General features: G+C 37.7%; 1 protein-coding gene across 9 annotated transcripts in view; it reads left to right on the forward strand.

Moving 5' to 3' along the window:
- rad18 (RAD18 E3 ubiquitin protein ligase) overlaps positions 1-13,512 on the forward strand; it is a 24,462-nt gene extending 10,950 nt beyond the window's left edge. For 4 of the 9 annotated variants that reach the window (XM_077574212.1, XM_077574221.1, XM_077574220.1 and 1 more), the window contains 8 exons: positions 874-973; positions 1,765-1,952; positions 2,188-2,258; positions 3,832-3,892; positions 6,835-6,975; positions 8,291-8,417; positions 10,108-10,149; positions 13,117-13,512. In XM_077574212.1, coding sequence (XP_077430338.1) covers positions 874-973; positions 1,765-1,952; positions 2,188-2,258; positions 3,832-3,892; positions 6,835-6,975; positions 8,291-8,417; positions 10,108-10,149; positions 13,117-13,216 — 830 coding nt within the window. In that variant the 3' untranslated portion in view covers positions 13,217-13,512. Of the gene's footprint in view, positions 1-873; positions 974-1,764; positions 1,953-2,187; positions 2,259-3,831; positions 3,893-6,834; positions 6,976-8,290; positions 8,418-10,107; positions 10,150-10,216; positions 10,311-13,116 lie in introns of all 9 variants that reach the window. The other 5 variants (XM_077574215.1, XM_077574216.1, XM_077574213.1 and 2 more) reach the window with 5 other exon arrangements.
- Positions 13,513-14,810: the final 1,298 nt, after the last annotated feature.

Here is a 14,810-nt window from a genome sequence, read left to right on the forward strand (position 1 = left end):
GTGAAATGTTTTTGTTGGGCAACAAAACAAAGTGGTAAAAGACAGTAACGAACTTTCAGGTTTTGGCGAAAAGTCAATGTTGCATTAACCGCTAATATTGGCTATCACCGGCAATGAGCTCTCTTCTTTTTTCAGGGGATTTCTAAGCAGAGAACAATTTGATTGGCTGCTTGCAGTTGAGTAAACGAGCTTACCTCTTTGACGTTAATTGGAGCCAGTCTTTTCTCTCTCTCGCTGAGCAGTGGTGGGAGGGGAGAGCAGTTGCATACAGGAAGAGAAGAGAAGACAAGGGATGGAGGGAGGGAGGGAGGGAAGTTGGATGAAAGACACATCACAGGGCGACCATCTTGCAACAGGACTGCTCATAACATTAGACAAAGGAGAACTGATTTAAATAACTGTAGATTGCTCTACTCTCCCAAATTTTCACCCGATTTTCAAATGGCTTGGTTTGCCAGGTAAACCTAGTGTATATACAACTATTCTGCAAAAAAAAAAAATCTGCGATTTAAACATTCAGCCTGAATCATAGCCACGTTAATAAGGTTTGTAATAAACCAATCTATTTGTAAATCAATCAGTGAGTTATGAGTGATTAAGTAAATCCACGTTACTTCAGACTAGAGCAGTCCCCTGTACCAAGATGGCCGACGATATCATATAGATATCTATGGTTACAGTTATATGGATGTGTTTTGATTAATGTGCATTGTTAAAAAAGAAAAAACATGGTGCCAGCGTGTACTATGTTAGCCCCAAGGGCAACATGAGTAGCCCAATGATCTGTTCTAAAAACAATTTTTTTTTTTATGTTTTTGGTAACTTGCGAAATATACTCGTTGAAGCTGTTACTGTAAATGTGTCTTCTTGCAGTGGAGTGTCCTGTGTGCTCCGTAAGTGTGTCTCAGCCGTTTATCAACAAACATCTGGACATGTGCCTCACAAGCGGAGAGAAGAAGGAAAGCTTAAGGAGGTAATAACAATTAAACACATCATTTAGACTAAAGCAACACAGAAGTATTTACAAAAGATACTTTAAAAATACCAGAAAACACATTTTAATTGGTGATGGTTTACATACTTTACATATTTTTTTCCAAATTATATAGATCAAACAAAGCAGTAGATGTTCACTTTTATTTATTTATTTATTTGACTTTGAATTGACGCCCTGTTGCTCCTTGTTGCCCTGGCAAATGAAGACTACTTAAAGATTTGAGGTGTTCTTATCTCTTTTGAGTCTTACTGCTCTAAATGATTTATACTGCACCGTGAGCAGCAGGTCGATTGTCTTTTAATCACTGGTTATATTTTTGCACCAGCATAGAATACTTAATCTGGACGACACCTTTATGTCACAGTGAAGAACAACAATTATTCTGGACTGAGTAGCAAACAAGGCATCATGTGTAGGTCTCCTCTTGCAGAAAATAACTTATTGTAAAAAAAAAAAAAGTGCAGTAGGCATTTTTTATTTTAGTTGGCTGCCTGACAGTGCCAATATTTTTTGTACCCATTTGTGTATTTATTACTTTTGTTCAAAGCAAACTGAGACCATGCAGCTTACTAGGCCTTTTGTCATTTTTAGAGCATTAATCATCCCCCAAATTTAGCAATGCTCAAGTATTGCCTCGGGTTTGTCTTTTTGATATTGTTGTTGTGTTAGTTTGTAGACATTTTCATCAGAGTAGTTCATTGTTGGATAGCACAGTGGCGTGAATGCCGACAATCAGTGGATTACCCCAGTTCAAATGTTTGTTACAGCTCCTTCGGCAAGTCAAGGCGCCCGATGGGAAAGCTGGTGTACAACCTGCTGAGCCTGCAGGAGTTGAAGCGGAAGCTGAAGGAATGCCACCTTTTGGTGAAAGGCTCCCGAGATGAGATGATGAAAAGGCACAAGGAGTTTGTGCATATTTATAATGCACAGTGTGACTCCCTCAACCCCAAATCAGGTGACGGATTGCAGTCCTTCAAAGCTGCTATGTATTTCTGTATCTTTCTGTAACTCCAGGCACATCCAGTGCTCGAAGCACTGCCTCTGGCGGTCTTACGGGATTTATAGAACTGTAGTTTGTTTCCCTTCATTGTCTCAAAGGGTTGAGATAAATTACTTAGCTGGTGATTTAAAGCACAGTTGACTTGAGCATTCTTATGTGTAACAAACATGTCATTCCTATTCCTCAACAGTTGAAGAAATTGCTAAAGAGGTGGAGGCCGCTGAGAGGGTCAAAAATCAGCTACAGGACAAAGTCAAACCTGTGAGTTGGAAAGTCTGGTTATTGTATTCATTCTTTATAATGTCTAGTTAATAGGGATGTCACAATACCAGAAATGTAATAATCGATTCCGATACTGTTGAAATTTTACGATTCTCGATACCATTTCGATACCACGGTAAAAATAGAAAGTAAACAATAAATCCCATGTACTTCAACACACACACACACCTTTATTAGAAGTGAACAACAATATTGTGTGGTTAAACAGAACAATTAGCATGTAGCTTTAAAATATTAAAATAAAATACTTTGCATTAAAGTATTAAACAAATAGAATAAACAGTACAATAAAATAATGTGCAAGTAGACTTAAGTATTAAACCATAAAATACTGTGCATCACAGTGCATGTAGTATTCAAATATTAAAAAATTAATACTGCTTATTTACCAACCAGTTGCAAAACAGTAACATAAAATAATATACATTAGTGCGTGTGGCCTTCAAATATAAAACGATAACCTGAAATACTGTGCATGTTGCCTTAACACTATGTAACTGGGCATGGTGGCGCTACTTTTTTTTTTTTTTTTTTTTGCATGTGTAGCGCTTTTTCATTTTTGGCGGTGAATGTTTTTTGATGCCTACGGCTATTGTAACGTGTGGTGGCGCCGAGCCCGTTGTTTTTTTTCTCTCTCTTTCTAAAAGTGAATAAAGTGAATCCGTGGACTGACAGTCCATTGGTTGCACTCCAATTTTTTTTGTTGCTGTCCCGCTGCGCCATACATGGCCGATCAGCCTGCGCGCGTTATAGCACACGCACACACAGATTGCAAGCCGTAATTTACCGACATGGTGCGGTGGCGAAACCCTTTTTTGTGATAGCCGATTTAAAACTTTCAAACCCATTTTGCGGGACAGGCGAGGCTGAACATAACGTTACTTCGCCAGGCAGCTGATTTGGCCTACTGTGGGGTGGGTCATCATACTAACGTTATTAGATATGGGCAACAATGATAACACGGGAATTCAAATGCACTTTGTACAAGTCTGGCTGTCGATCTTTTACATGTTTTGCTAAATTGGATGTCTCCCCCCCCCCCTTTCGCCTGGAAACGGTTACGACATCTTTTGCATACAGGTATTTGAGGATCAATCATTAATCCCTGCTCATCAACCTCAAATCCAAAGTACTTCTATACGCGACTTTTGGCATTTTTCTTTATCAACAAGTAGAGTCGCCGCTGTAGATGCGCGTCCCGTTGCCGTGTTGCAGGTTAGTCACATGACGTCCTCAGACGTTGCGTGAGTTGCCAGATAACCGCTCATTTACTCCGCCAAAACGCCTTGTGTGTTTGTGTATAATTGTTTAATTAAAAATATATTATAATAATTAAAAAAAAACACACAAAAGAAGCGGTCAGATCTGCCGCTTCGGTAACAACGGTACTTCGGGTATTGTAGAAAAGACAGTAGCGTCACATTTTCAGAATCTTTGTACCAAAGTATCGGTTCTCGTTACAACCCTACTAGTTAATATTTTTGTGATTTTATCTTTTTTTTTTTTTTTTTTTTTTTTTTTAAGATTGCTAATGATGATTTCAAATCTGCAGGTTATGGTTTTCTCCAAAAATCACTCCGAGGAGGAAATTAATGAGGTTCACTCCAAATATAGTAAGTGATTTTGTTGTTATTCAGTCACCGTTTACATATCCGGCCTGTACTACAATGATCTCAATGTGATGAATTGCAACAATTTCAACTGCTTAGTTACATGTTGGTTTAATACAGTACACTTGTGAGACAGCTTCTGCACTGCCTAATTTTCTGTATTCATAACAAATATCAAAGCCCACTTAATTACTGTAGTCAAAGTTCACCTGATTGTCATTACCGCTATTCATTTGCTACAAAGAAGCTGGGTGTGTAAAGCCAAAAATAACAAAAAATGTATGTGATGCAAAAGATATTGTTAAATTAGGTCAAATCTGAAAAATCAAGTACATTTTGGGTATACATTTCTTTAAAAAAAAAAATCAGTACTGTAAAGATTGACCTTTGCAAAACTGAACTTTTAAAACATGAGTGCTGCCTTCACTTGAAAAGTTCATACGGACAGAAATGAATGGAAAATAAATCTCAGGTACTGTTTTGTGGCACTGGCATTTTGTGCCAAGCCTTTGCAATATATTTCACAGCCTTAAAAGCTTACAATAAAAACGGCTACAACAAAATACTTCACTGGGGAGCACTGTAGTGAGTCACATGGGGTCCGCATCTCTTTCACAGACAGCTAGTCAATATGAGTAGGCAATGAACCGGGTCAGTAAGATGTCCTCTGTTGCAATAAAAAAGCGAAATTAGATTTTTATGCCTCGTGAGGTGAGGAACAGCTTTTCTTTTGAAGTTCTTTGCAAAGAACACTCATCATACCATGAGACAAGGAGAAGAATTTCAGGTGTTAACTCAATTGCGAAAGTCATTGAAATGCTAACTTTTTTTCTAAAGTTATAAAAGACTATTATATTTTCTAACAATGGACTAAGTGTACTTAATGATTTGACTCCTCTGTTAGAATAGATATTAGTGGCCCATAGAATAATGCTAGAATCAGGTTTTTGGCCCCAAAACTTTTTTTTTTTTAATTAATGAAAAAAATCAAAATCAAAAAATCAAGGCTCTTAGGCCGCGTCCAGACGGAAACAAAGCCGTCTTTGTTCCTCAAACAAATCACGTACACAGAAACATTTCAAGACTTGCATGTGGTCCAAAAGAAGACGCTGAGGACATTTAACGACTGTAATGTATATGCCAAGTCTGGAGTGGCCCTGTAGCGCAGCGACAGGAAGTTAACGGAAAGCGTAGAAAAAGAATCAGCGAAGAAGACGACCACTTTTTTTTTTTTCAGGAAAGCTCAGTATTGTTCATTCGATTTGACATCATCATTGCTCTCTCTTTTTTTTTTTATATATAAAAAAAAGTGGGGACCACTTTTTTTTCTAACTTTATTGCAATCTACAGAACAAACATGACATATCGAATTCTATTCAATATCATTCTATTCTTCTAATTTGTAATTTCTAGTTCCTGATCATAAAGCCGCTTTGGCCGCCGTCATAAGTAGCTACCTATACCTTGAAATAAGGCATTGTATTGGCTAGGGATAGACCAATTATTGGTGCATATTCAATATTTTGATGAATAATGAATGCATTTTAAAGACTCGGACAGCCGAACATAGATAAATTTAAAACTGTTAACTGCAGGGAATTATTTATTTAAAATTTCAGTTATTTGTAATTAGTTATTTTGAAATGTAGTAAACTTTATTTACTGGAGAAAACAACTATTTACTCGTTTTAAGTTTTCATTTAACTTTTTAAGACATGCTGAATGATGACTTTGGGAGCTCTAGTTTTTGGTAGAATTTTAAAACAAAGATGTCTAATGATTTTAAAAATAATTAATTAAAATTTTGCATACCTGAAAAGTTGTTCAATAAACATATCCTTAAAATCATTTTACCAATAATAGTTAAAAATGTATACCAATATTTAGTATTTTTAGTAAAAGTGAATATCTGCTCCAAATATCGATTATTGGCCGCCTTGAATACACATAATCGGCCATGAAAATTCCGTATCTGTCTATCTCTAGTATCGGTCTGATACAGTTACCTGATATATTAGATACGTGTCCTCCCCAATCATGATTCATGAATTCGTTCCGTATGAAAATATTGTCAAACTGTTAAAGAGACAATAATGTACTTTGTAATGCAGACTTGAAATTACGGCTCAATATAGTCTTTGTTTAGAAGTACAGTAATTTCATACAGCATGCTTGTTTCCCTGGAGAGGAGTCCAAATAGTATATAATCAACCACAAGCAGAGTTGTTGTGAGTTCAATGTGCAGTTGAGCAACTAAGATTGGAATGAGAAAAAAAAGTGCCTGTTTGATGATACACCTCATCCCCTCATCCTGCCTGTGCTCAGTGAGTTCACATTATCTGCCCAAAGCCAAACGTACTCAACTAAATCCTGACTGTGTGCGTTTTTATCTTTGAGGCAGATGTCAAACATGGATTGCACCTTTCGCCAATGTTTTCTTGTTAAGAACCTCGGAGGGGGGGGAGAAAAAACCCGTTGAAAATAATTGAAAAATGAATGTGAGTCACAGGAGGAGGCTTCTAATAATAGCCGAACTGCTGTGATAAATAACCTCTTGATTTATCACAGGAGGATGTGGATGAGTCACACTGCCAGTATAGGGAGCCAGCAGATAGGAAACTGTAGCACTCGTGTGCGTGCAGCCTTTTGTCAAAACAAGCCATGTATCATTTGTAGAATCAACAGCTGCTTATTCAACATTGTTAACAAATCTGGAAAGTGCAGCGAGTGACAAAACTGTCTGATGCAGTGCAGTTCACCATTGTAAACTATCGTTGTTAATTATGCCTTCACACTGTCCGTGTAACCTTTTTTTTTTTATCTAACTTTTATTCATTGACTTGTGACTTTCAATGGTGCTTTACCTACAAGATTGACCCAGCAGCCTTCCAACTTCACTCTAGCGGCCATTCCGATGGCCTTCTCACGCGTCATTATCTTCACAGGGAAGCAGCACAGCAACGACTTCAGTCGACTGGTTGCTCAGGTTCGCGGTCGCCTAGATACAACCAGGCAGACTCGGATGAAGGAGGAGGAGGAGGAGTCCGCGGCGGGAGGTGAGGATGCAGAGCAAACGCCTTCGGCAGGTATTGGGATTCTTAAGATATCCTCTTGCATCGCATAAAAGTATTTTGGGACATTTTCGTCCTTGACACATTTGCTATGTACTAAGTAGTTGTTGTCGGGACTTTTGATTTGCTTAAAATTCTTGTTTGTGTTTATTCAGTATGTTAACTTTTTGCATAGCATAAATTCATTTAACATTTTATATTCGTGAAGCAACAAAGATTTAAAATTAAGAAGCAAAAATACGTTGTCGAGAAGCAAATAAAAATTCAATTACAATTGTTATTCATACTTTATTTTACATGTTGTGTAAACTATCAAAATCCAGCAATAATAAATGTGATTAAAAAAAAAAAAAATCTTGTGGTTGTCGTGGCTCAGGGGTAGAGATGGTTGTCCAGTAACCAGAACGCCGACTGTTCTATCCACGCTCTCCCCAAGTCATGTGTCGTGTCCTTGGGCAAGACATTTCACACACATTTGCCTCCAGTGCTACTCACACTGGTGTATGAATGGTGCGAATGTTTGGTGGTGGTCGGAGGGGCCCAAGGCACACACTGGCAGCCACGCACGCTTCCGCCAGCCTGGCTATTAAAATTGTTTACTGCCACCGGTGTGTGAATTGTGAGTGCATTAATAATGTATCCAATGTAAAGCGTCTTTGAGTGTCTAGAAAAGTGCTGTATGAACTGATGCGTTATTATTATTATTATTAAAATATGTGTATTTGTTGGGCCTGGTGACTAGCTGTAATTTACAATGAACAAAATGGCCCCTCTAGTCCGTGAGAAGCTTCATGTTCTAAATACCAATTGCGCTGAATTTGAAAAGAAAAATGTAATGTTCCTGCCACCAGTGTCCAACATGAAACACTAATGCCACATAGTGGCATAAGATTTTAACACGCATCAGTGACTCAATGTTTCACACTTCTTTTAACCGTAACTGTAACTTCATGAATTGCTTACTATAAAATTGCTGCATCAATTAACTAAGATGTCAATCACATTTGTATTTTGTAACCATATTTGTCCACTTTTATTTTAATTAACAAGAGTATGAAGAACTTGAAAAAGATACTTTATTTTACATTTAGAACAGCTAGAATGTGCGATTAATTTACAATTAATTGCGTGTCAACTATGAAAATGCGGTTATTTACGATTAGCGACTGACAGCCCTAATATATAAGTATAATATGTGTGTGTGCATTTGTGTATATGCAGTGTGATGTGGGCATTCACTTCTAAGTTGCATTAAACACATTCAATTAGATTTGATGATACCTGCAGAAGCCCTGATGATAAAAATAAAACATCATCTTGTATCATTCAGCTCAAGTTGCCGAATCAAGTCATTCCATGGCTATGGAGTCTGAGGAAGGAGGGGAAGAAAAGCAGCCTTTTACGAGAAGCATTGTCTTGTCAAACAGCCCCACTTACGGTGACATGTCTGACAGCAGGTAAATCCTCCATAAGGTACTTGCACGTGACACCCAAAAATCTTTAGTGAGACTTGCTTGGAGGCTGAATTATTAGCCCCAGAGCTGTTAAGTAAATTTTCCCTCTACTTGAGGACATTGCTGGCTGGCTTTGCTATGTGAGATGTGTGGCATGCCTGGCAGAATGCTGGCAGGTTTTTTTGCACGGAAGTGCGAAACCACAAATGGACTGCAAAAGAGATGTCTGCCCTATCTTGTGGGTGCTGATGATGTGCTGTAAATCATACAAATTGCCCCTAAGCGGGGATTTGATAGCAGTCTTTCAAATGCGTACAAGAAAGTAAAGCCCCAATGTTCCTGAGCTAGAACAAGTCTGAATGCAACCACCATTTTGTGAGAACATTAAAATACGCATGATATTCGCACAAGATGTCCACGGTGTATTTTATGTGAGCTCAGGTCAGCTAGTAGATGATTTTGTTGTTGTTTTTTCCTTTGACTTTTTGAGACTTGTTTATAATCAATAAGGGGTACTCAAAGTAAAATGTGAGAAGAGAAGACTATACAGTAAGTCCTCTACATAATGCGTTTGCATTTCACTGTTCACTGATTCACATTGGGGTTTTTTTCCCCTGTGGAACCACTCCATTTGATATTCACAAAAAAAAAAAAGCGACTTATTCATAAATTTTGTACCCTTTGCGAAATGCCTTATGATGTATGCTGAAGTGATATACAAGTACAGTTGAATGTTGAGAATGAGGGTAGTTAACTCATTCAATGAAGTAACTCCCTTCGCTCCCGGCTGGTTTACTCGACTTTGACTGATATTGCAAGGCCCACAGAATATTGTGTTCTATTGCTATGAATACATGGAACCTACCAAAAGAAAGATTAGTCTCTTCTTTAATCAGGAAAAAAAGTATTTGTATTTGTTTTCGCTTTGCAGCAATTAGCATTAGAATATAGCTAAGTTTCGTCAATATTCACATTCCTGGTGAAAACAGACAAAAAGAGCTTGTTGTGCCATGGCCCTGGCTAATCTCTTATACTCTGCTGCCACCTGCTGGCCGTTTTTTATTTATTTATTTTTTTAATAACTACCATTGCTTTAAGCCACAGCTTCACGTTAGAAGCTACATCAAAGCATTCCGCATATTATTGCATAAAAAAAGACAAAAATGTGTTGATACGTTTTTGGGAGTGAAGGACAAGCGTTAAAAGACGTTTGAATAAGTTAAAGGGGGAAGTCATTGTTCATTAAGAAAAAAAGAAAATGCTACATACAGAATCTCCGCACAGCATTCAAAGTTAATACATCGATACGCTATAATTGGCCCGCCGATTAGTCGGTCAGGCTTTAGTTTGATGTACTGGGATGATCCTTCTGATGTTTTGAGTGTTTGTCTGTGGCAGTTGTCGTCCCGCATCTCCCGATCTCCTCCTGATGTGTATTGAAAATGCAAGGATCACATAATGAGGGAAACCTGCTCATCACAGCAGCAGGGAAGAGTCTCACGCTGTGTGTATATGATATGACGTTTACTTTTATAACTTCTAGTGTGATGTCTGGCACCAATTAAGATTCAGCGCAGTGCAGTCCACACCACAAACTTCATTAAAGCCGTGTGTGTCCACAGTAATTCCACATCATCAGTCAACTTTAACAGATTTTCCTCATTCTTCTTCTTCTTCTTTTCCCCACCTTCAGTTCACTTTCGGACATCTGCGCACCAGAACCTTCCATAATCGAGTAAGTCATTTCAACCGTTAAAAAAAATAAATAAAAAAATTCAAAAATCTCATTCTAAATTTTTCAGTCTTTTTTTCCCCAGTAAACGGATCATCAGAGAATTGGCCTGTGATGCAAATGTTTGACATACCTGGTTTAAGCTATAAATATATCACAAATAGGTATGGGCCGATTTTACCAGTATGACGATTTACTGTTTTTGTCAAGGTTTCAAAAACCACTAATACTGACTGTCACCGGTAATGAGCTCTTTTCTTTGAGGGGACGTCTAAGCAGGGCACAATATGATTGGCTTGCAGAGTTCAGTTAACCAGTCACCTCTTTGAAGTAAATTGCCTCCCATTAACTCCCCCTTCACGGTACAATGGAGGAGTGAGCAAGGCGAGATACGGCAGACACAGATGCCTTTTAATGTGCATTTTTAAATAAAAATAACAATAATAGAAGAAATAAAGGTGGCAGCATGTACTTGTTAGCCCCAATGACAATATGAGTAGTTCATGGGTCTGTTTGAAAAATAGCTTACCAGTAATGGGACTTTAAGAAGAATTACAGCAGAGGAAAAATGTTATCATTTACCCTAATGTTGAACAAAAAAAATGTAATTTCAGAGCTGTAGTTTTAATACCGCAATATTTTTGCTCACAGTTATCATATCGTCGCAATCTAATATTGACCCATGTCTAATCGCAAACTATAATCCCAAAACATTATTTTTGATGTTTACAAAGAAAAATATTTACATGCACTTGGGGTAGGCAAACTTGGCTATACCTCTTTGGCAATACCTCCTTGACAACATTTACTACTTTCCTGGTAGCCAGGGCTTTGGCGCCATCATGTGGCATCTTAGGATATTACAGAAAGCACTAAAAAAGGTATATAGGTGAGTTTTCAGCAAATAGATAATCGGTTCCACAGGAAAAAATACGACTACAATGGTATTGGTTCTTTTCACTTTGAATTGTTGATTTATGGTCGGCTTCCCTTGAAAGCTGGCTTTGCTGTTGTCAGCACAGTGTTTTCTTCCCGCACTGTAAATGTCATGCTTGTAAATTTCTCAATAGGTTGTCAGTGAGGTGGGAGCACGTTGCCAGCCAATTGAAGTGCCGAGTGAAAGATCAGCGCTCCCTTGGCTTTTTGTACACTTCCTCATGTGTTTCTTGCTGCTCACAGTTGTTTAGGCTTCAGACTTCTGTTTTCAAGCTAAACATTGAAAATAATGACTTCAGACTTAGTGGAGACTTTGAGATTGGGCGTGGAAGTGCCATGTCACTTCCATGGAAGGAAGCGGGAAAGAAAGGCTTAATCTCCACATTGCAGATTGTCATAGTTGGCGAGTCAACTGTTTTGTTTTTTGTTTTTTTAGATAAATTACACAAGCATACAATATCAGCCCATTGCCCGTCCACTATAGCCAACTCCGTCATCATTCTAGCTTCCACTCGCCACGTGGACTTGTGACCCAAATTCCAGTGCTGGAATGTTATTTTTCCTGCCAATAAAGTCAGGATAAAGAGACATGGGACACCTTGTCATAGGTTGTGAGCTGATATCAATCTTGACTCCTTTCTTGTGAGGGGGGCCTCCGCATTTGAGCTTTAACAGGTTCCACATGTGGACGTTGCAACTTTTTGCTGGTTGTCACAAAGACGTGTGGAAATTTTTACTATAATATGCTTTGGAGGGGGGAAAAAGTGCGCAATTTTTTTTTTCCTGGAGAAAAAGTGCACAAATAATAAATGGTGTTAAAATGAAATGAACCTATTTTAGTGTGCATATCCTGTAAATATATAGTCTATTATTTGATCATTAAGATGATGAAGAAATCAATCCTGTCAGTCATAATTAAAATGAAATTGACCCCATTAAAAAAAAATCTAGATGACATTTCACCAATTGTTTAATGTGCAAGGGAGAAATGATTCCTGAAGGCCAAATTTGTTGTTTTCTCTCCCTGTCATCAAAAGAACACAAATTATAGGAAGACATATGTGAATATGGCACTAATTGTCTTTTAATTAGATGGCATACACTCATATCTCTGCAGGGAGATTTTAAACCAGTTGAATTGTAATGAATTTGCCGGTGACAAAATTCGAACCCTGTGTGCCGAGATAGCGGGTAATAATTGTTGGTCATCCCAGCAGCATTCTAATAGAGCGCAGATTCACTTGGACGGAGCAGTTGCACACTTTTTGCTTAACATTAATTAAAGCTTTTTTATGTTAGTGGGTTTGTAAAGCCTCGGTTAATTGCTAGTCACATTTATCTCTCATCTTATTATTATTTTTTTTGGTGTGTTCAAAGAAATGTGAGCCACAGAAATGATAAAGAATCGGTGATCACTTTGGGAGTTTGTTGATATTCAATAGTATGTTGAATTCCGCTATTTTGTTTAATGCAGGGAAAAATTTTTTTTTCAAAGCTTGCTACTAATCCATCTTATTTGGCAAATATACTGTATGTAAATAAAACGGATCCTATAGCGCCAAAACGTGACATGATTGAGAAAAACCGAACAGTTTTGGATTCCACACCAAAATATTAGTTAAAAACAGCCATGACAAAAATTGTTTCCCCCAGTGTAATGCGTTCTATCCCCACAGGCCAGATTGGACCCCATGACAGTCCTGTACTGGCCCCATGGCCGTATGTTTGACACCTCTGCTATATATCCTTGAGTCTTAATACATACAGTACACTAGGTCCTATTATGTTGTATATCTTCCTTGTGCATCTTCAGTAGCTTTATAAATTGCAGGAAGCAGGCAGATAACTCAATGTATAGTAAATGCCACTGTTTGACTGGCACAATGTTTGATCCCAAAACAGTTAAGCATCTGCTGGGAGTATCTTCAATTCCAATTAAAACGTCCTTTTCAGGGTTTGTCTTGTAAGAGAGATGTTGCATGTTCTCCCCCCTCCCTGCCCCATTCAAAAATGACCAAATGTTCTTCTGAGCAGTGTCATGACGAGGGCGTCTGTCAAAAAGCGGACGTCTTACTACCGGAAATCCGCCGCTGCTTCAACGAGCACTTTGGGGAAACGACAACGTAAAACGTGACGAGGGATTTATTGACGATGGAGGACGAAAGACTGCACACGTTCCAGACAGAACTTGATGGCATAGAAAGGATTAAGAGAGACGTTTGTATGAGCCTTTTTGCATGTCATGGTAGTTTTTGTGGTCAAATTGTTGCGTTGCAATCCAATGTATGTCTTTTGTGGCCCTCCGTATTATTAGGTTGATTGTTTATGCTGCTCCTTGTTTTTACATCAATTGTATTTTTTTTCAACATTCCAAGCTCCCTGTATGATGTGGATTTTAGTTTGATTGTAAATAAAGTTTACCAATAGTTATTGATCAATTTTCACTTTACCAATTTTATTTTAGATGAGTATTATTAAAATTATTAAAGTATTATTAAAAATTAATGGACACACATACTTGCAAGAGAAACAGGATACATGAAAACATGCATATAGTATAATTTTACATATTTAAGATTAACCAAAGAATTGTTGACCAAATTAATAAAATTGGTACCACACGATTGAATTAAGTTAATCAAAATGAATATTTTATGTTTAATTATGAGTTCATTTAACTTAATACATTCACTTATTGAATATATTAAGTTAATCTAAACTGAATATATTAAATTTAGTTAATTATGAGTTCATTAACTCTTTGACTGCCAGACGTTTTCAGAAAAGGGATGCCGTGGGTGCCAGCCGATTTTAAGCATTTTGACTGATCTTTCAAGGTCCATAGAAAAGTATGTGTTTGGACTATGGAAACACACATACTACCAAAAAAAGATTGGACTCTCATCTTTCATCAGAAAAAAAAAGTTTGTTTCTACCTTATTCCATTTTTCAGTAATCCACAATAGAAAATGGTTAGTTTCACCTCTGTTTTGAAACAAACGTCTTTTAACGTCTTTGGCACTCCTCCATAGGATTTTACTAAACGTTATTTAATGTTTTTGGCAGTCAAAGAGTTAAACGTAATATGTTAACTTAATACAATCGTGAGTTACCACTTGAAGCAATTTTTATTAAGTTCAACAATTCTGTTTGATCTTAAATTGGTTCAACAAATCTCTTTTTAGAGTGTATATTACCCTAAATACATTTACATACAACACTCTATTTGTGTGAGTAAATAAACCAACATTGGCTCTGTCCCTTTTAAACTCAGTGCTGGGCTAGCGCGTTCACCGAATTTGGGTTACTTTTTTATTTTTTACCCAGCAGAGTGTAGGAGCTCTTTCTTTCGGATTATCTCAGACCCTCATCCTGGTCACAACCTCTTTCAGCTCATTCCCTCAGGTAGGTGTTATCGAACTATGCACACAAAAATCAGACATTCCATTACATAAATAGTTCCCCTTCTAAACAGAATGCGGGAGTTCTATCATGTTTGGGTTATTGTCAGGCCAATTTATGAGAGTTCACTCACTCACAAAGTTGATAAAGACACTCAATTGGATTTCATCCTCTTTGATGGAAAAATGACTGAGGTCACTGTAATTCAATCAATCCAAAGCTGATGGAAAGCTCGGGTTATAGCAAGTGTGTCCACGCCGGTGGAGGAGATGTGGTGTTTATGTAGATGTGAATGAGGGAGAGCGAACTTGATCTTGATTGAAAAC

This window comes from Vanacampus margaritifer, chromosome 8, assembly GCF_051991255.1.
Source record: "Vanacampus margaritifer isolate UIUO_Vmar chromosome 8, RoL_Vmar_1.0, whole genome shotgun sequence".
In the NCBI taxonomy this organism is placed as follows: Eukaryota; Metazoa; Chordata; class Actinopteri; order Syngnathiformes; family Syngnathidae; genus Vanacampus; species Vanacampus margaritifer.